This window comes from Abramis brama, assembly GCF_963993115.1.
Source record: "Abramis brama genome assembly, chromosome: 8".
NCBI lineage: Eukaryota > Metazoa > Chordata > Actinopteri > Cypriniformes > Leuciscidae > Abramis > Abramis brama.
Genome location: NC_139970.1, coordinates 23,370,054 through 23,393,216, shown reverse-complemented (window position 1 = coordinate 23,393,216; position 23,163 = coordinate 23,370,054). Strand labels below are relative to the sequence as shown.

General features: G+C 36.5%; 2 protein-coding genes across 3 annotated transcripts in view; both read right to left on the bottom strand.

The window, feature by feature from the left end:
- Positions 1–1,472: 1,472 nt before the first annotated feature.
- hnmt (histamine N-methyltransferase) lies at positions 1,473–10,375 on the bottom strand. Its single transcript, XM_084123404.1, has 7 exons — positions 10,277–10,375; positions 5,093–5,241; positions 4,892–4,944; positions 4,675–4,782; positions 4,430–4,560; positions 4,222–4,315; positions 1,473–3,242 (listed from the first exon to the last, which is right to left on the bottom strand). Exons 1-7 carry the CDS (start codon positions 10,361–10,363, stop codon positions 2,887–2,889), a joined length of 978 nt encoding a protein of 325 aa, XP_083979530.1. The 5' UTR covers positions 10,364–10,375; the 3' UTR covers positions 1,473–2,886.
- Positions 10,376–12,463: 2,088 nt separating this feature from the next.
- Positions 12,464–23,163, bottom strand: part of thsd7ba (thrombospondin, type I, domain containing 7Ba) — a 300,128-nt gene continuing 289,428 nt past the window's right edge. Inside the window, exons 28-32 of one of the 2 annotated variants that reach the window (XM_084123090.1) lie at positions 22,604–22,699; positions 19,895–19,977; positions 18,641–18,833; positions 15,306–15,393; positions 12,464–15,058 (exon numbers count right to left, since the gene is read on the bottom strand). In XM_084123090.1, the coding sequence (XP_083979216.1) occupies positions 14,977–15,058; positions 15,306–15,393; positions 18,641–18,833; positions 19,895–19,977; positions 22,604–22,699 (542 nt within the window). In that variant the 3' untranslated portion in view covers positions 12,464–14,976. Of the gene's footprint in view, positions 15,062–15,305; positions 15,394–18,640; positions 18,834–19,894; positions 19,978–22,603; positions 22,700–23,163 lie in introns of both variants that reach the window. The other variant, XM_084123089.1, reaches the window with a different exon arrangement.

Sequence of the window (23,163 nt, the reverse complement as noted above, 5' to 3'; positions counted from 1 at the left end):
TACTTTATTAAACAGGTGAGCACATTTACATAAAACTAATCAATGTTATATAGTTCAACAATGATAAAATGTCAGAATATGATCTGTATGTTATTCTAATGTTGATCTAGTTTACTGCTAGTCTCATACAGACAGACTAACACATAAGTTACATTTAAACACATTCAAATGCAGTTTAGTGTGCTAGTGTAATGTTAGACCAAGTGAAACAGCGCTGCGTTACCTCACAAGTTTAATTTGTCTAATAAACTGACCTGTGAGTAGTGATTCTGCATGTAGTTCGGTAGAATGAAATGTCCATATTCCTTTTATATCCGCGGGACTCGCGTCGCGTGTGGAGCTGATAGCTGTCTCTTAGCAATCCCGAACTGCTTTATATCACAGTCATGATAAAAACATTGATGTATTCAGTCATCCATAAACATTATTAGATCGGTCAGCTTGACGTTGACGACAAGATCCATAATTCTTAGCAAATGTTGCGTCATCAAACTACGCCTTTGTTATTGTAAATAGGTTAGGGACCCCCTAGTGGAGAAAAAATCCCATACTGTACGTTTAACTTAAGAATAACTTTGTGGTGACGTGCTTCAGGTAAAGCCAACCCTGAATGTACCAATTTGAATGGATTCATGTGATGGTGTGTGTACATTTTTATGATAAAATACACTTTAATCCTAGCAACAAAACGGACAAACAAAAAACCGTCATAATTTGCTCACCATCATGTCGTTCCATCACTTTTTTCTTTCTAATAAGTGAACACACAAATAAGTCTATGTGGCTTGCTTATTTTCCAAGTGCTCTGGTAGTTTCAGGAGAAAACCAATATATTTCCTACGCGATTTAAAAGTGAAATCATAGCAGATGCCATTGCTCTCCTGTGCGCCATCTAGTTCAGTCCAGTAGTTAGCGGAAATGCACCTTTTACTGCCATTAAAATGCCACATTCTATAGATTTACTTAATTATTAAATTTTTTATCATCTGTCCTGTCGCTGTTATTCTGTCTGTGCTGTGGAAGCTCATTGTCACCAAGACAAATTCCTTGTATGTGCAAGCATACTTGGCAATAAAAGCTCTTTCTGATTTTACATGGTGGTAATGTTAGTAGGCTATCTAAGAGGTTTGACAATCTTTATATATATATATATATATATATATATATATATATAAATTAACCATTCGAACAAATTATTCAATAAAGCAAGCAACGTCAGAAAGTAACTGTCAGACATTGATCATTCTCTGGATGAGCTGATAAAGGTGTGAGCAGCTGGTTAAATTCTGTCGTTTCTGCAGTCATCAAAGACCTATCTCTCTCTCTCTCTCCAGATTCAACGCTGTAACGTCTGATCCTGACATTTTCAAGGCAGGCTTGTCTTAACTTCTACCTTTGTTTTACAGCATGGCTGAATTTCATCAGAGACACATGTCTCAATGAGCAGTGATGTTTTTAAAAGGATTTTTTTTGGTACAGTATAGGGTTTAATTTGACACTAAAAGTTATTCACATCGGTTTAATATTATGTTTTGTGGTCATGTGGGACAGAAATACTGAAATATTGGCAGACACAAGACAATATTCAAGTTACTTTAGAATAATACTGTAAGTAAACACAAAGGGAAGGCAGGCCCATTGCAGGCAGTATCCAAATAAAACATACTTGTAGTAGAAGTTTCAAGTGCATGTATCTTTAACCTTGAAAATTATAGATTTATACAACCTTTGTCCTGCCTGGTTAGGCATTAAACATCTCTCCAAATCTAAATGAGGTATAAGGTCACAACAACACAACTAGTCACCAAACAATACAATCTCATCCCTTTCATCATAAAGGCTGTTGTAGAAAAATCAAAAATCACTCTTTGACCCTATGAGTTAATAAGTCAATATAAGGTTGTACTTTGTACATGATTTGTGAAACTTGCATGAGCAGCAGAGTTACTCATACTGGAGTTTGTGCAACAAGGTCTCTTTATGAATATGAACCACCAGTCACCTACACAGGCCTTCATTTAAACAGCCTTTGTTTGATGTTGATGCAGGCTAAACTATGCATTGTTCTCTATGGTTTTCCTTTTCCTGTTTTTTAAACATTTTAAACAGATTATTTCTAAAAATGTGAAAATACAGATATTTTGTACTTCCATTAGACCAGTGATTCTCAACCAGACCAAACTTCCAAAGGAGGCCTCAAAATTACTTAAAATTATTTAAAATAAGACATTACTAAAAAAAAAAATCGAGATATTTATTTTAATTCACCCACTCGGCAACTGCTGTTTGCCAAGGTATTGAAAACCTAGATATATGCGGTAGACTCATTTTAAAAATGTGATTTCTAGACCTGGAAAAATTATATAAATTAATAAAATCATACAACTTGATAGACATCTTTAATAATTATATATTTTTTCTAGTTATGCCGCAGCCAGGCTCTAAAATATTTTATGAGGTAGAAATTTTGAAATTGAGTAAAAAACCTTACACTTACACTTTATTTTAAGGTGTCATTGTAAGTGTAATTATATATTTAAGTACTGAGTAATATTAAGCAACTACATGTACTTACTATAAGGTTAGGGTAGGATTAGGATTTTGTTGAGGGTTAGTTGCATGTAATTATGCATAATTTACATTAATACTATGGTAAGTACATGTAACATATGTAACAAGGACACTGTAAAATAAAGTGTTACCAAATCCTCATCCTTAATCCTTATCCAGTAAATCATAAATAACTGGAAAATTCATGTGCCCTTTCAATATTGTTGAGGACAGTCAGGGGCCTTGGAGACAAAAAAAGTTCAGAACCACTGTATTAGACTGAATATTAACTGCAAAGGCCTCGTGGAGGTGAGATATAAAGCTACTGCTTTATATCTATGGCTCAACCACTAATACTCCCAGGTTGTTGTTAAAAATGATCCTGCCGTCCACCTCTTTACTGCAGTCAGGATGTCTCAGTAAGTCCAGCACTCCTTTCTTCAGGTCTTCAGGAGCATTCTTACTGAACTCTATCACCTCAGTCAGGAAATCCAGCAGCAGTTCTCCCACCGGGTCTCCCTCAGTGAAGCACTCTGTGATGTCCATCTGGGACAGAAGCTCATGGTTACGGTAGGGGATGCCCTCAGAATCGAAGAAAGTCTTTATATCTCTTGTAGTGACACACTGGCTGATCTCAGTGTTACAGAGCTGTTGTTTAAAGGTCGTCCATAATTTGCCCCATCCACTCTCGCCTATGAAGAGCAGAAGCAAAACTAAGGTCATTTTTTTCCTTAAACAGAAACAGAAATAAAAAAAAGGGGAAAAAAAATTAACTTGTGGTTACAGACTTTTAGACCCCACTGTACTGCCCTAAAAATGTGAAACCCATTACATACACAAACTATGGATTTTGATTGAATTTATATTGATTTGATTTCCGTTTTCTCTGAATCTGATCATAGTTGAGCTAAAGCAAAATTTTTACCTCAGAGCATCTACTGAACTCAAGGATGGGTATCGTTTGAATTTTAGTGATTCCGATTCCAGTTCCGATTCTGCTTATCGATTCAGATTCATATCCAATCACAGTTCCGATTAAAATATGGAAAAAAGTCAAACATTTAGATATCAAAATGATTTATTCTGTCTTTTTGCAAAACATGCTGTTGCAGCTGAATACCATGAACAAAAATCAATAGCCTATTGATTTTAGACAACTAACTAATATAGACTAACTAATATCAATTTCAAACATTATTGAAGACAAGTATACAGTATACAATAAGAACAAATGAACAATTTAGCAAAAGCACAAATCAATCCAACTGAACAAAGTTCAGAAATGGAAGTCAAATGTAAAATAAAACTTTATAGTTTTCTTTTTATAAATGATATATATAGCATATATATATCCTATCCTTATTAAAGATACAAACGTTATTCAGTCAAGATCTGTAAGTGATTTTCTCTTTCTTTTGTTCTTTGATAAACAGTAATGACACAGATGGCAGCAGGTTTTTTAGCCTACTGTCTAATGCATGGATCCATTATACTGCAAGTGAACGCGATCATCTCTTCCTATTCACTACTAGTTACGTAATAAACATGAATGAACATATGAAGGTATGTTGAAAGATACAGATATGTTGTATCGATAAGTATCCGATACCTGACCTTAAGTATCCCATTCCAGAATTAGAATCGATTTTCCATTCCCAACCCTAACTGTACCTGACACCAGAATGATCAAGAGTTTCCCATCTTTTTCTAGAAGACTCCGAAAAAATGAAACAGTGGCCTCTGGATCTTTGACATAGTACAGCATCTGTTGAGCAGATTGATATTAATATTCTACAAACATAACAAAACATCTTTGATAAACAGACCTTATTAATATAACTATAATTAAAGTCGATAAAATTAATGAGAAAGTCAAAACCTGTATCATGTGAATGAAGTCCATCTTTTTCCCAGAGTTTTTCTCTTGCCAGTGTTTTTCAAACTCAGACGCTGTCATCTTGTTCCACGCAAAGTTAATGTGATCAAGACCTGGAGTGGTCGATACCCGAACTGAACAGAAAGAATTAAAGAAAGACAAACAGCACAAATAGCCATTTACTGGTAGAGTTAGTAAAAGCGTATAATATGATTAACCTAAATGAGCAGCAATAAAATGTTTGGTACCTTTATACTTGTGCAGCATGTCATTGCTTGGTTCCACCACTTCATTGTTGATTTTGACATGTGGATGTTTCAGGTGTAGCTGAGTGAACATCTCTAGATCAATCTCACCTGGAAATGAGATGAATATGATTGACTGAGAACTCTGTTATTCAAATCTGATATATGAAATGATGATATAAACAGAATGTTAATAATTCAGTTATTATTAAAAGTGTACCTGCTCCACTCCCTACTCCTATTACATTGAGAATGGGTCTTCCCCCTCCAATGCTGCAGAGAGAGCGAGAGAGAATATAATAAGGGCAAGATCATATTATTATATCATGTCATTGTTAAATCTGCTGGCACATTCTGTATTACAAACCTATGGACAGGCTAAATGAATAAAATATGACATTTATCAAGAATGATAAAGCACCTTGCCAGTATGTCTGGTAGTGTATTATGAATGAAGTCCTGCATGCACTGGTGCTCTGATGAGCGCTCCAGAAAGAGCTCGAATGATTTGAGGTATCTCGGATAATCTTCCACGAGTGATCTGAATGGAGCTGCCATGGTTTTCATTGGCTGAAACATACAACTGGTGTTTTAGAATGATAAAATGGGTTCTGAATCACCCAACAATGAAACAAAGTAGAAGATATTTTGAGAAGTTCTAGCAATGACAATATCATGGGTTCGATTCCCAGGGAAAGCAAGAACTAATCAAATGTGTACCTTGAATGCAATTTAAGTCACTAAAAGTGGATAAAAGTGTCTGCCAAATTCATAAATATAAAGGTTTTTTTTTGTTGCTTTTTTGTTTATCCATAAAATGGAAGTCAATGGTAAGCACTTTAAAATATATTCTTTAATGTTATGCAGAATGTACAGGTTTAGAATGACATCAGTCATTTTTTATGTTTTATTTTAGGTGAGTACATGAAGGGCTCGTTGACTGAACTGTAACTGTCCCGATAGGACCAGTGCTGAAAGTTTATCATTTGCATGTGTTTTTAACCCTTGCCAATTTAAAGGGACAATGTGTAGGTTTTTAGGTATTTTATTATCTAAAATCAATATTTTTATTCATAAATATGTCCTCAATGGTATACAAATACCTCTGCTAATTATCTGACTTATCCTCGTAAATGAAGAATTTATTATCTTTATATACATGGGACGGGTAGGTCCACGGAGGCTTCCATGTAGTTCCGCCATCTTGAAAAACTATAATAGCAGAGAGGGACAAAAAGTACTAAGCCAACACGTTTCCACAACGCGTTTTCATTCAGAGCCAGCGTCACGTGACTGAAGCCAGCAGAAGCGGAGGACCAGAGCAGTGAGATGCGCTTGTCACTGCCGCGGCAAGTTTAAAAGGCTGCACTGCACGTTATTTATAATGGAGGACCATACAAATGCTGAGTCACAGGATAAGGAGTCCTCGTCGTCGAAAAAGTCCGAAATAGACCGTAAAAGGAAACGTGACCGGAGATTACAAAAAACAAGGGTTAATGTCGGGATAGCTAATGCAGGAGAAAGCTTTCAAAAGAGATGCTGAAGTTGCCTGCTTTCTTCTCGACAGGTAAGTCAATGTTACGGTCTTAACACTAGAAGTGCCAGAATTCCATAACTACTAGAACTGCCGCAAGCAGTCAAATAGATTCCAAACTCTATATCTTTAATGATAAATAACCAATTGAGAGATTAATGCATTTATTGTATTAGGATTTTCTTTTAAAAACAAAACAACACCAAACTGTACATTTAAACAAGTTCAATTATACATTTATAAATAAATAATATCCGTAGATGTCCTGAACAAAATGACAGAGTAGCCTAGCCTATGTTTTCATGTTTCCACTGTTCAATCGCGCCCGCGCCCGCCTACACACACACACACACACACACACACACACACACACACACACACCATATTACAGCATTGCAATCTTGACATTGCAGCCTGTTCATTATAGCCATAATAAAATAGTCAACCTAACATATAAAAATTCCACTGCTCTGAATATAGTCAGTAGCCTAGTACAATTCGTACCATTTTTGCGCGTGTGAAGAGGATGATTTTTCCGTCGCTATTGGAACGTGAGTGAAGTACAAAGCCTGTAATAAAGAATAGTTTACCATCCAAATACATTGCAAATGTTGAAACATTTTGATTCTAATTAGAGAGTTACGTGAGCCTAACGCCGCTTACTTTCACTTTCGCTTATAAAGTATTTCATTTTGGCTTGTTTATAGTTATTTTTTCATTCTTGTTCTGTTCTGAATATCATTACATTTAAATGATTTGCTGTTGAATATGTTTGTGTTTTTTTTACCACATTTTATTGTTGTGTATATGTATAGCCTATAATAATACCGCGGAATTCATTGCGGTCAATCTGACCGTCTATGGCCGAAATATAGGTAAATGTTCATTTGTTTTTTTGCCTTATGTGTAATTTATATGAAAAACATTTTAAATGAAAATACAGACACTTTTAGGAAAAGGCAGGTACCGGCTGGATTTTATTTATTTTTTCAACAAAGTTATTGCAGATATAAAATTCAAAACGGTCAAAATGACCGCCATGGCACTTCTAGTGTTAATTACAAGCTTTTTTTCATTGCTTGGTTGTGAACTTTATTATATAGACAGTAGAACATTTATAGTTAAAAGTTAAACAGGCTCTTTGATGAATAGCAGCTATTGAGTAAAGTAGAGAAGGCCCTAAAAACAAGGTTGTAAGTTTTGTTTGTTCAAAACTGTAACATTCGTTTGTTCGTTGTGTCAAGTTGCAGTTTGTTTGAAATAACAAACCAGTTCACCCGAAGGAAAACTCGATGAAGTGCTATTATAAGACATCCTGTCATAGCTTTTTGGTACATAACGGCTACCGTAGATGCAAAACGCATTTGAAAATGCGAGGCGCTGGAGAGCACTATTTGTTTGAATGCAAAATACTATTTCACCGCTAGATGGGAGAAATTCCTACACAATGTCCCTTTAAACATTCAAGCGCAAGAAGACGTGAAAGATAACTCGTGCATGCTGTGTGAGAAGTTTTGTCTGCGCAAACTGCACATTTGTAGCACACGCCCAAAAAGCCGTGTCTGACTGCACGTGATTACTGAATTAAGCTTTCGTTCACGTCTTCTTGTGCTTAAACGGGCAATTTCACACAAATTGATGTCTAAATGTTCATCTTGGTGTGTATCCTAGTAAACATAGTCGGTTATGTCTTAAGTGAACGTAAACAGGGGAGAAATAAAATGCATGTGTGACAGTATCAGTATATTGGATCCGTGCATTAGTCCTAAAGTGACAGCAACATAATATTCCTGCTGCAATTTTAATTTTAATCAAACAACAGACTCACTACAAAAAAAAAACTAAATGCTCTTGACTGAATAAATTTTGTAACTTTAATAAGGATTCATCTATATTTAATTTATACAGTGAAGATTATGCAGTGTTTATGTATATTTGATTAGGCTACCTTATTCAATTACCTGTACCTAATCTACCTAATCTGTATCTGGGTCAGTGACAAATAAGGTTTGTCAAGATGAGAAATTTTAAAATCTTGTAAAAACTTGTTTTAAAAGCATGCATCAGGTATGTTAAAATGTACATAGTGTATTTATGTTGATTTTATGCCATTAAAAATTACATTTGCACCATTCTTTACGAAAGTTAAGACTGTATGTACCTGAAAGTGTCAAATGGTGTAACTGCCAAAGAATGAGAAATATTCAATATTTTATCCACCTAGATGGCATGTAAGTGTACATATAGAAATAAATACTTCATTTTAATATATCACACGAAAATAGATTTTATTAGAGTTATCTCTAAATGTAATAAAAAATCAAGCATGACAGCAGAAGTGGTTTTATTTTTGTCAATGCTGAAAAAAAAAAAAAACTTGAAAAGAGCTGATGAGGTTCATTCTCGTGTTACACAGCATGTTTGAGCTTCAGCAAGAACCATTGAGGTTCATTCTCGTGTTACGCAGCACGTTTGAGCTTCAGCAAGAACCAATGAGGTTTATTCTTGTGTCATACAGCACATTTAAGCTTCAGCAAGAACCAATGGGGTTTATTCTTGTGTTACGCAGCTCGTTTGAGCTTCAGAGAGAACCAATGAGGTTCATTCTCGTGTTACGCAGCACGTTTGAGCTTCAGCAAGAACCAGTGAGGTTCATTCTCGTGTTACACAGTACGTTTGAGCTTCAGCGAGAACCAATGAGGTTCATTCTCGCATGTTTGAGCTTCCACAAGAACCATTGAGGTTACATTGGTTACATTGAACACTTGAAAAGAGTTCCAAATAGTAGGTTAGATTATATTGCATTTTAATCAGCATCATAAACTAGTGATATTTGACTAAATTGGGCCCTAACAGAAAGGCTTATATAGGAGTCAATAGGTGTAACCGGTTACACCATTTGACATTTCAGTTTAAAATCAAATTTGACAGGCATTATCATGGACACCTATGTAATCATGTGGCCTTGGTGGTAATATTTAAAAAGTAATTTTTAAAGTTAATAATCATTTTTATAATAATGATGAATTATCAATGTATTCCCGGGGTCATACCATTTGATATACTTAAGAATACCTTGCCATACCCTAAAATTGTCAAATTATCTTCATGCAGCAGTTAGTTTCACTGGGGGTCCGTCTCTGTGATATAATTTCCTGTCACATTGTCTTCTTATTTGTTAATATTAACAAAATGATTCCTTGAATGGTGGTTACACTACCTTGACACTTCTGGAATTTGACCTGACTCCCATGATTCCCCAAATGAATTATAATATTCAGAACAATAGTGTTCCATTTACTTTTATTTACTGTTAAATAGATCTAATGTAAGATTATGCCAAACTAGCTGATATGGTGTTTTTTTGTTGTTGAGAATTTCACTTTTTTTAAACAAGATCAATTATTTGGTACAAAGTTTTGACGGTTACACCACATAGACATTTTTGCAATCATCCCCCAAATATTCTCTTAAAATGAATTAAAATTTCAAAAAAAGAGAATGTATGCAAGTAATTTGTCATTTTATTTTGAAATTTTAACCCTATTAAATTTAATTAAACCATGTGGACACAAAAAATTTGAGCGTCACGTCATTGACCCATCTAACTGCTGTTAGATCTACCTATACACCTGAGAAGCACTGTTTATTTAATTTATCACTGTTCTAAGTAATTATTGTCATCACTGTTCTAATATGAAATTATTAAACAAAAGGGGACAAAACTAATAATAAATAAATAGGAATTGTATATAGTTCAGTCTCAATTGTTATGCTTACAATATGAATTGCAGTGAAATATGTATAATCTCAAATTGATGGCACGAATAAAATGTCACACAAAAATGCGTCAGACAGTATAATCTCAGGCATATAACATCACTGTCCTGTAAATCACATTCAGATTAGCATGATGAGATTTATTGTTCTTCAACAGGTTCATTGACTCGCTCCCATTTTTACAACTGTATCATAATTTCTAACTTTAGGTGACTGACACTGGATGTGTGCCGCCGCATATCCATCAGTGGTCTAATAACACGGAGAAAGCAGTAGTACGCAGCATCTTACCTTCACTTCTATCCGATATTTTTCACACTGCCGGTGCGAGCACAGTGGGACGCTGGCTGGGCCGTGGCACATCCTGACCAGATCCATCCAGACACAGACTCAGCCACGCCCATTAGAACACGCCCACTCTCTTAAAGCCGCAGGGCTAACACTACAACAGAAGCTCTTAATATTTAAATTAATAAAACACGTCCTGAGATATAATGATTTACATTCATTTTTTATCTCTGTTCCATTTCCCCGTATCTAGGGAGCAATTTAAATAAAAACTCATGGCTTTCCTCTACTTAAAATTATGTTTTAGGCTGTTCATCACCACCGAATATTAATTTTATTAATCAACACATTTACAAATAAATCAACAATCAAGGTTATTTTTAAATTGTTCAAATATTTCATATTTTACTTTTTTCATACATACTGTATAACATACCACCAAGTCATCAACATGCCACTTGACAGGAACACAATAACTGAAAGGATACAACGTGCCCGGCTCATTGCTGCCCTCCAGTGCTCATCGGTGTAATTTCACAAGTGAAATTGCAGCACACTATATATATATGTGTGTATATATATATATATATATATATATATATATATATATATATATATATATATATATAAAGACACAAAACACTCAACTTGTGTTCAGTCCATGTTATTAAACTAGGCCACATAATGACAAGCAGACCATTATTAAGTAATTGAGAACAAGTAAGGCTGTGAGACAAAATAATAAAACAATAAAGACAAATATGGCCTATAAAATACAAATACATTAATCCATTTGTTTGTATGCTTGCACATTCATTAATGCATCCATTCAGTTTATCCATGTTAATGAACTTGTCTGGAAACAGACAAAAACTGACATTAAAGTCAATTGAGCACCAACAGATCTATCATATAGACTTAATGAAAATTCATGCTACAGAAACACAATAGAATATTTGGTCACACATTAGATTAGCGTCCAGTTCTCACTATTAACTACTACGACTTTTACCTCAATAAACTCCTAATTACTGCTTAATAATAAGGTAGATGTTAATGGGTAGGGTTAAGGGATGTAGAATATGGTCATAAGGCATACATATGTGCCTTATATTCATGCTAATAAGCAACTATAGTTAATAGTGAGAATTGGACCCTCAACTAAAATGTTACTAAATATTTAGCCTATACACACACAGTTTAGCGTATTTTGTGTAAATAAAAGAGGTTTTTATGGTACTTTTGATAGTTAAATCAAATCAATTTAAAGTTTAAATCAACACTGATGGAAAGTTATGCACTAATCTGGGCTGGGCCACATCATTTTGATCCAAATATAAACGGAAAGAGAACAAGGCAAAAATTCAGTGATCTATCTTTAATCTGCCTCTTACCATTTTCTTTATTACAAGATACAGATAAAGCAATTTTCTCACTTCACTTCTCAGTCAGTTTGATCATGTCAAACTTTGTTAAACAGATTTGGCTACTGGTGAATGGAAATTCATGATTAAAATGAGAGAACCCACAAAGATTCAAGGGAAATCTTCTGCAGAATTATTAGGGCTTAATGGAAAAATTAAGCCTGACAGAATCACACCACCCAGACGTGTCCCCTAGGTGGCACTGACAAGTCTGCTTAAATTCATCTCATCCTTGAACAGAAATGACAGGCTTTACTAATAAAAACTGATTAAACAAAAGATTTAAACGATTCAACATCCTGGAGTAGAAGTATCTGATGAGCTGCACGGTGAAGACATTCAGGTCTGTGTGACGATGGGCAGACAGCTGAACATTCAGCACAGTTGCATTTGTTTCAAATACTTTTACTTCATTGTCTTATGTTATGTTATCTGCAAAATAACATGACTGTTTCTATTTTTATTTTATTTTTTGTTCCATCTGTTTCTGTTTTTCATCTTAATTTCCATCTTGCTCCATCTGTTGGTTTATGATGGGTATTACACATTAGCTCACAATCAGTAAAAGAGCATGAACATTGTTTTAGGACTGTCTTATTATGTGCGCTTAGTTCATATATTAGGGATGATTTAAAAGACCGAAAGGTGTCTGGTATGAACTTACAATGGGAGTCTATGGGACAAAGGTACAACGTTGACCTCATTTCTGTCAAAGCAGCTGAAACCACCATCCACCTTTGATGCAGATTAACATACGAGCGACAACTTTTCCCACAGAGTATCACAATTTATTAGCATTTTCGGTCAACTCTTCAAGTACACACAATTAAAACAGAAAGTACTACTGTATGTAAACTAAAGGTCAGTGTTTTACAGGCAACTGTATATACAGTAGTGCTGAGAGCATACTGAACATATTAGAAGAAGAAGAAGAAGAAGAAGCCATGTAAACAAGTCAGTTCTAAGGGGCAACAAATAAAAAGTAAATCAAACAAACAAAACACACTGTTGACTTTGTCACTAAAGGAGCAAGTTTCCATAAAAATGCAAGGCCACTTTTGGAATAATCCAGTGTATGACAAAATCAATCCAGCATGCACACGCACAATTGGGCTTCAAAATAAATAAATATATATATATATATATATTGCCATTTTTTTTCCAGAGTTTGTATAAATAAATAAAACTGTTATAAGCTATACACAATTTTAGCTTCTCACATCAGTGGACTAATTTAGAAATACGCCAAAAGCCTTTTGAGCAGCAGATCGTCCGGATGGATCTCAAACAGACAGGAACCGTTCGGTTCTGTAGACTAACCAGCCAGCACTTACATATCACATGTACTGTACGGCAGCGGAAACACAGATGGGACAAAACGAGCAAAAAAATGTATACAAAAAACAAAAAAAAGTTGCTGCCTTAAATTTTTTAAGTACAATCAACTTGGATGTTTAAGCCATTTCAACTTAAATGACATTAAACTGTAAACTATAAAATGAGTTGAATCTTGTATAACTGAAAATCCATCAAACTTATTTTGATGAGTTAAAGCAATGTAAAAACATATGCTGTCGTAACTTATTAATGATATAATTGTGTTTACACTGTATGTAACGCATACAGAATACATTCTTTCGGTGGAGAAAGACCACATGAAGCGGAGGTTCCACAAGTTATGTTATAACAAAGACCATTGAGATTTAAGAACAGTTTTTCATGTGGCGGTACAAGGAGCGAAGCGAACCTTGACACTTGCAGGTCTTGAAACAGAAAGTCAAGACAATTATGCCAGCAAGAAGTCAGTCAATAAAGCAAAAAGAACTAGCAGGGATATTATTAAAATACAGAACCAGCACCTGTACTTTATTAAAAATGATGAACATTCATAGCGTTGAAGCACCTCTCCCGGTGTAATGCTCATGCAGACTCTACATAAACGCATTGGTCCACTGTATCTGTGCTAAATGAGTTCCCCTAAACGCAGGGTATTGCAGGAAGCCGCTTTCAAAAGCCTTTCTGCGTGCCACAGGAACACAGTTCATTATCCGCTGGTGTTGGAGCAGACCTCATCAATTTTACAACTGCTAGACGGAGGTTAAAGGACAAACTGAACCGTGCCGAAGAAGCACACGGGCAGATCATCACCTCAACCTATCGGGGTGACTAAATGAGCTGTGTTTTAGTTTACCGTGCGGATCATACACACGTTCAGAGACATTCTACACGAACACAACGGTTTACAGGAAAGTCCTTGCATCACAATGAAAAAACACTAGAAAATCTGTTTGAACATAAATCAAGAGGAAACTAAAGAATGACTAAGCACTAATATAGTGCATAACACATCAGTCTTTCCTTGCTCTCTGTTAAAAAGTCACATCGCCTTAAAGGGATAGTTCACGCAAAAATGAAAATTCTGTCATTATTTAGCCACCCTCAAGTTGTTCCAAACCTGTATGACTTTATTTCATCTGTGGAACTTAAAAGGAGAAATTTTAATAATGTACCAGTCGTTATTGCCACTGCAATTCGAATGAATGTGGACTGGAGCTTTCAATCTGCAAAAAGGACGTACTGTTGAAAGTATAGTTATTAGGGGATAATACAAGTACAACTTGTGCACTATATTCCAAGTCTTCTCAGTCATAATATAACTTTGTGCTCAATTATTAAGTCATTATTCACTGCGAGGCTTGACATTCGCATTGACTTTCATGAACATAGTTCTTTTGAGTAATCTCTTTTCAATGAATTGATTGATTCAGAGTGATTCAGTTCACAGTTTGGACTAGTCATTTCATTTCACCGACTTAATGATCCGGTCATACAGGTTTGGTACAACATGAGCTTGAGCATTGATAAAATGATGGCAATTTTCATTTTTGGGTGAACTAGGCTTTTAATGCGACTGATACAATAGATTCGGCACAACTTGAACTTTTTTTTTTTCTTCTTCTTTTTTTTATGATGTAAGAAAAATCACAGCAATAAAATGTCAAAGTCCTCCATCTGGTCCGTGGAATGTCAGCTGTGTCTCGTCCTCTCTTTAAATGTCACAATTTTCACGACGACCACTGATCTGAAACCTTTGTCCTTGCAGTCTCACATAAAATGTTTTGTGTATGCTGCACATTTTATGTCTGTTACTCCTTGTCTCTCTTTCTTTTTTTTCCTTTTTTTTTTGGAAATCCAAAGGGTGCCTTGGAAAGATGAACATTTGAAAATGTTGCACGCAGTCCAGCTTGTGCTTTGAATGTACAGTCACCGAGAGCTTGATCACATGTCCACATCCCCATCATAGGCCAGAGTCAAGGGCTTCGATGGTGGAGATGCACTTTTACTCTGTTTGGATGGTTTGCTGCTGTTAGAAAGAGGAGGAGAAAAAGAAAGATCAATGAAATTTCATGTACATACAGTCCTGCTGCTCTCTATTGTACTTCTATACGGTGCCACTAGATGGCAGCAACAAGTTATTATAAGTGAGACTAATAACGTCAACAAATAGGTGAAGTGTGTAATGTCTGTCATCAACTAGAATCACAGACTGTTTTCAAACAGGTACTGTCTATTAAGTGATGAGTTTGTTAAATTGATAGCATACATACCAAAGCAGAAAGGCCAGAGCAATTATGAATAATATGAGAATGAATCCTCCAGCTGTTAACCCATAGACCCACAGCTTTATCCTTCCATCTGTGTGATCAGAAAACAGGATTGTGATCACTACTGAAATATAGGAACATCATTTTTATTTCTTCCATACAGTGGCCTATTGCAGCAGTAACAAATGGCACATTCATACTGGTGAAACTGTACCTGATGAAACAGTTTCACCATCTTCCATTCGCAGTTCAGAGGAAAGGATGGGGTGTGTGTCAGAGATATTAAGATGCTTGTATAACTGATATGACAAGGTCTCAGAACACATCTTTCAGATGAAAAACAAAAGATATCAGTCTGATGAGCTGCACTGAGAGCTTCTCCTACAGCAACAGGCCTGAATCCTTTGAGACTCACAATGGATGATGCAAAAACTACTCTTAGGAAAAGATCATCTTGCTAAGTTTGGTAACACTTTATAATAACTTTAATTCAGGCAAAGAATCCCACTGGTGAATAGAGAGATGGAGCAAGGAACTTCGGTTACATATTGTATAAAACCGAGTGTTGCATTTTAAGTCTGGCCTATAAAATGTATAAAGGACCATGTTACTTGGGAATGGTTCTTACATTACAAAGCCATTACTGATGTTCACAGTACACTCATGGGCAAAAAAATGGGCCTAGCACGAAATGGGCCTAAACACTAAGCTTTTGATTGTTTTAACCACAAATTATTGGTCAGGATATTATAAAAATTTAAGCAAATGCCCTACTTAAGAAGCAATTGCTGTCTCGGAAAAACACAAGTCTATGGTGATGCACCAGAGCGGTGTCTTCTAATATCTGGTGATAAATATAATAATAAATGCATCTCTACCACAGTGAAGTATATGGAGGAAGATGTCATTGTGTGGGGAGACTTTTTAGCTGCTGGGATTGATGAGCTACTTCACAGTGAAAAGTCATTTAATGCTTTGGAGTATAGGAAAATATTGCAGAATGGCATATTTCCCACAAATGAAAAGTTGTTAGAGGAATGATCAGATGTTATTTTTTGGTCAGAGTCCAGATTTGAACCCTATAGTGAATACTTGGTCTCACATTAAACTCAAATGAACTGGGATACATTTTCCAGCTACTCATGAACTGTTTGAAGCCATTAACATTGAGTGGAACAACACTCACTCTTCTTCCTGTAAAAAGCTGTCTGCAAGTTGGGGAAGGCTATTCTGTGCTAAGTTACTTTATCTACAGTATTCGTGCAATTTTTGCTAATTTCCTGACCAGTGATTTGTGATTAAAACGGTTAAGACCAAAACCGGTAAAAAGGGACAGTAAAGACATTATTAATGTTACAACATACACCAATCAGGCATAACATTATGACCACCTTCCTTCGTTGTTGTGCTCCTCAAACCATTCCTAAACCATTTTTGCTTTGTGGCAGGGAACATTATCCTGCTGAAAGAGGCCACAGCCACCAGGGAATACCGTTTCCATGAAAGGGTGTACATGGTCTGCAACAATGCTTAGCTAGGTGGTACGTGTCAAAGTAACATCCACATGGATGGCAGGACCCAAGGTTTCTCAGCAGAACATTTCAGCGGAGGACAGGGGTCAGCATGGGCACCCTGACTGGTCTGCGGCTATGCAGCCCCATACGCAACAAACTGCGATGCACTGTGTATTCGGACACCTTTCTATCAGAACCGGCATTAACTTCTTAAGCAATTTGAACTACTGTTGGATCGTACCACACGGACCAGCCTTCGCTCCCAACGTGCATCAGTGAGCCTTGGCCGCCCATGACCCTGTCACCGGTTTACCACTGTTCCTTCCTTGGACCTCTTTTGATAGATACTGACCACTGTAGACCGGGAACACCCGACAAGAGCTGTCGTTGTCGTCTAGCCATAACAATTTGGCTCTTTTCAATTTTTCCTGCTTCTAACACATCAACTTGGAGGACAAAATGCTCACTTGTTGCCTAATATATCCCACCCACTAACAGGTGCTGTGATGAAGAAAAAATCATTGTTATTCCAACCCGATCTCACAGGAAAACGTACAAATTCTACGAGGTGGCTAATTCGTACGAATTCATACGACCTCACTCGTACGAATTAGTACGATTTGTGCAAAATCGTACATATTTTACGAATTGCCCAATTCGTATGAATTCATACGAATTACCTACCCCTGACCCCGCCCCTAAACCTACCCATCACGTGGGTTTAGACAAATCGTTCAAATTCGTACGAGTGAGGTCGTACGAATTAGCCATCTTTTTATCATTCGTACGAATTCGTACGAATTGGTCGTGAGATAGTGTTGTGTTATTCACTTCACCTGTCAGTGGTCATAATGTTACGCCTGATAGGTCTATTTCTATTTCAAATAAATTCATCAAAGAATCCTGAAAAAAATGTATCATGGTTTCCACAAAAATAGTAAGCAGTTATCAGATTTTAACGTTTTTTAGCACTGATAATAAGAAATGTTTCTTAAGCAGAAAATCAGCATATTAGAATGATTTCTGAAGGATCTTGTGACACAAAATTACATTTTAAGATCTATTAAAATAGAAAGCATTTATTTTAAATCGTAATAATATTTCACATCATTACAGTTTTTACTGTATTTTTGATCAAATAAATGCAGCCTTAGTGAGCAGAAGAGACTTATAAAACCATAAAAAAACGTATTTTTGCTCCAAATTAGTATTTGGCAGGTCCCTCATGTTACTGCAAAGTTTGAAAGCCCCTGGTTTAAGAAGTTATTAATAAACATTACAACATAGGTCTAAATCAGTAGTTGATGTAAAGCAAAATATATTTAAGAAAATATATTTGTCAGAACCGATAGCTTCATGGGCAGTGCTCCGACATGTAGCGTGGTCGTCGAGTCCTGGTTTATCGATTTATTCATCTAATACGTTTTATATTTAATAACATAAGTTTGTTTTGCGGATAACAGTTCTAGCAATTCTCAGAATTTCGGTCCTCCATCTGACTGGAACACACACCTACTGCTAACCTGGCGGCACACAGTTGTTGTACCACAGGCCGCTAAATTCAGTTCTAATCAGAAATGGCCTCTAGCCAGCAATAAAGCAACTCTGTCTGTCAAGTTATGGGCAATACAAATCACGCTGTTATGAGACTCAGTCCAATGCTTTTCTCATAGCACCAATGGGGCATAAACACTGAGGCATTAAATGGAGTTCTACATCAGCCTGTATCTGGGGTCTCATGAAGGCATCCAGATATTCTACTATAACTCAAAGCCACACTCCACTGGCCCACATCAGCCTGCTGTTCATCTGCATTTCAAATACCTGGGCCGAGCGGCTGCAGGGACCATTCGCCGAAGAAGTCCTGCATCTGAGTGGTGCCTGGTTTTAATCTTCCCGAGCTGGTCTTCACATCTGCCTTCTTGTTGTCGGCACCGGGGGTCTTGGTGCAGTAATCCAGGAATCCATGTGTGGTCATCACTTCAGTGTAGCCCTTCTCGCAGCCACACACACCGCTCTGAAACAGACATGTATCGCTGTGAGACACTGTACACACTGCATAAAGACACCGCTGCGTTTAAAGGAATATCCCAGGTTCAAGGCAACTTGAGATTGAACTACAGTGGCATAATGTTGATTAGCACAAAAATTTCACATTTCAATTCATCCCTCCTTTTCATACAAAAGCAAATCTGGTTACAATGAGGCACTTACAACAGAAGTGAATGGGGCCAATCTGTAAACATTAAAGCACTCAGTGTTGCAATAATACAGCCACAAGACTTAAGATCATCTGTGTTGACTAAACAACATCAAAAATCACTTACTAATCTTTTCTGTGTATTATATCCAATTTGACAAATTCAAACATGACAACATAATGCCTAAAACGACTGCAAAAAACATGTCTAAACACAAAAGTTTAAAAGAAAAATTGAACTAAATGTTTTTTCATAAAAATATAAGCACCACATTTTCACTTCCATTAAGTGCCTCGCCGTAACTCAAGGGATGAATTGAAATAATTGTTTGTGGTAATGAACATTATGCCACAAATGCTTTCGATTAAACTTCTATTGAACCTGGAATATTCCTTTAAGGCAAAATCTATATTTGTATCACTCATGCAGAAATCAAAATGTGGCTGCATGGAATGCATTGCATGTAGTTGCATTCAGTGCACTGCAAGTGGCAGTCAATGTACCGTTTTGTGAGTTTGATATTTTTGTCCTCTATTTGAAGCAATTGTACATATTTTACACATGCCTGAAATGCCTTCCTTCACGAGTAAACTAATAACAATAACTACAGGTTGTCAATAACTTGAGTTTTGTCTTGTTATTTACATGTTGGTTTAACATGCAAATAGATACAGTGTTCTGACGAATAATGCTACCTATCAGATTGTGCCACCAACACTATATTTGCATTGTTTTAAGGGTAGGCTTAGGGTTCGGGGTAGGTATGGACGATAATAATGCCTCAAACCACATGAATATCATGCTGGTAGCACAATCAAAGCACAAATGGTCTCAAACGTAGGATGATATCTTTGCACACAGGAAGGACAGTGTTTACCTGCTTGCAGTGGGAGAAGGGTTTGGTGCAGGGAGGGTGACAGTGCCGCACAGTGGTTGGCCGGTTCTGTGGAAAGCAGCCCCCTTCCAGCAGGAAACAACAGAGGTAATTATTGCCATTTCCCTATTGATAGCCAGATAAAAGTGCTGTCACACCTGATTAATGGCTTAAAGGACCCATCACAGCTTCTGGTCAATCAGTGAAGATTGTAATTTTGGAATAGAAAATTACATGTCAAAACATCAGAGACTAATACCCTGGGTTCGGGCTTTTCTCAAGCAGAAGAGATTACCTCTCACAGCTTATATTTGCCCGAGATGATTCCGTACTCAGATAAGATCACTATTCTCTGTTATTTACAGCACTTCACGCAGCCCGAAAGCCTTCGTTCTTGCTCTAAACACTTGCCATCTGGAGCGTGTTCAATTCACCACAATCAAACAATGTTTTATAACATTTCTGCTGTTCACTTTCAGACGAGCGTTAGTTTATTGATAACGTCTGTTGAAATGGAGGGAGAGAACAGGGAAAATGTTGGATGTGCTATGAAACTGTCCTAGACAACGTCTGCACATTCGAAGCATGCTGGCCTCGGCATTGCAGTCCTCACATCCTTCTACAGATGAATGGGGGGGAGAGTCTTCACCTCCTGTATCACTGTGTGGTGGGGATGTTGCTGACAGGAGCGCACTAGAGTGGGTTTTCAAGCACGGTTTGCCAACTGTAAGCGATATTTACATCAGCAGATGCAGAAGGTGTACAACTTGTATTATGAGGGACCTTGCTCACCCAGAAAATGGTCTGTTTGCCACTCTCCCTTCAGGAAGGAGGTTGCGCAGCATTAGGCCCAGAACCACCAGGCTAAGAAATAGAAGCGGTGAGACTGATGAACTCGTCATCATAGTGCTGCATTAAACTCTACTCCATTGTGTGATGACTGTACTAACAATAAATGTTATTCGCACATGGTTGCAGTGATTAATTGATTTCAGTCTTCATTTTAGGCTTATTTTAGCATTTGGTGTGTAAGTGGAGGATATTACTAATTTATTTATTTACTATTTATTGTTTGTCTGATGGATTAGTATAGTTCTGTCATGACAACTCTCGGAGTAATTGGCACGGTAATGGGCAAGTAAGACATGCTGCTGCTGTACAATATAGCGTACATGAATTTTCCGGTACAAATCGATACAGGTGGAGCTGGGGAAGGTGGAGGGTTTCTGAAAGTGTGCTGCACTGCTAAGGCAAATGCTACCCAAGTATTTGAAGGTTGAGCAGCAAGCTCATTGGCTACTGATATGGCAGGAGCCAATCAGCTGCACCCTACATATAATGATGTGATTATGAACAGGTGAGTTAAAGGACCTATTAGCCTGCACCATCTAGAGTTTCATGCCAGAACTTTGTATTTATTCACAATGCTTTTATATTGCTAATTATTTTATTCTATTGTTATTACTATTATCAATTTTGGTATCTATTGTTATTGCTGGGACCTGAGTATGAAATTTCATTCCTATCATGTACCACATGTTTTGGAATGACAATAGACTTTACTTCTACCATCACAAATTTTCAGCCTATGGTTCTGTGTTTAGGGTTAAAGGGATAAATCAACCTAAAAAGAGACAATTCTGTTAATTTTTTACTCACCCTCATGTTGCTCCAAACCCACATGCTGTTATTTTCTCACTGGAACACGAGGAAAATGTATCTTATCTTTTCCATTCAACAAGACTTCATAGTGGCTGTAAATCTCCAAAGAGGACAGTAAGAGCACAATAAAAGTGGTCTGTGACTGTACGACTTGTGCACTTAATTCCAAGTCTTCGAAGCCATGTGATAACTTTGTTCTCTTATGTTCACCAAGGCTGCATTTATTTGATCAAAAATACAGCAAAAACAGTAATACTGTGAAATATTATTACAATTTAAAATAACTGATTTCTATTTTGATACATTTTAAAATATAATTTATCCCTGTGATGGCAAAGCTGAATTTTCAGCATCATTACTCCAGTCTTCAGTGTCACATGATCATTTAGAAATCATTATAATGTGATGATATATTTGGTGCTCAAGAAACATTTATTATAATCAATGTTGAAAGCAGTTGTGCTGACTAATATTTTTGTGAAAACCATGCAAAACAATTTCAGGATCCTTTGATAAAGTTCAAAAGCATATATTTCAAATATAAATCTTTTATAAGATTATAAATGTCTGTACTGTCACTTTTGATAAATTTAAGGCATCTTTGCCGAATAAAAGTATAAATATGTTTCTTTAAAAAAGAAAACTGACCGCACAATTTTGAGTAGTAGCTAATGTACAACCTGCGTCAATTCAAACTTGGGTCTGTTTATCACATTAAACTATCACAAGCCTTCAGAAGACATGGAATGCAGTGCACAAGTACCTTTATGGTGATTTTCTCCTCCTTTTTGGAGTTTGACAGTCTCTGGTCACTATGAACTTCACAAGTATGAAGATCAAGATTCAAAAAGTCTCCTTTTTGTTCCACTGTAAAAAATAACAGCATACTGGGTTGACACGACATGAGGGCAGGTAAATGATGACTGGATTTTCATTGCCTACAGATTTTCTGTCATGTGGAGTCGACGGGTCTTTTGATTGTCTTTCTGTAAGTGAAGTCAGTGCAGAATATTTGTCATTCTCTCAGTCTCAATGTAAGAGGTGGGCTACCTGTCACATTGACCCCATCAGACCGCTGGCACCACACTGATCTTTCGTTGTCATTCCAGGCGCTGGTCCTCCACTCGTAACTATGACATTTCCCTCCTGCAGCCCCACAGAGTGAGAGAGACACTCAATAGGCTTGCACTGGGCAGTCAGGTGTGATAATAGCCGAACGCAGACATTATATACTGATGCACACTCACACACACACACACACACACATTCTGAGCAAGCATGACTGCACTAAGACTAAAAGTGTTTTTAAAAATATTTAATAGTGGCAGTCTATCGGATTCAAAATGAACATAACTACTGATCAGAAAGATTATAATATGACATTAATTATCATATACACTACCACTTAAAAGTTTGGGGTCAGTAAGTTTTTAAAATGTTTTTGAAAGAAGTCTCTTATGCTCACCAAGGCTGCATTTATTTGATAGAGAAAATTAGAAAATTATATTGTGAAATATATTACAACTCAAAATGACTGTTTTCTATTTGAATATATACACACATCTTCAGTGTCACATGATCCTTCAGAAATCATTCTAATATGCTGATTT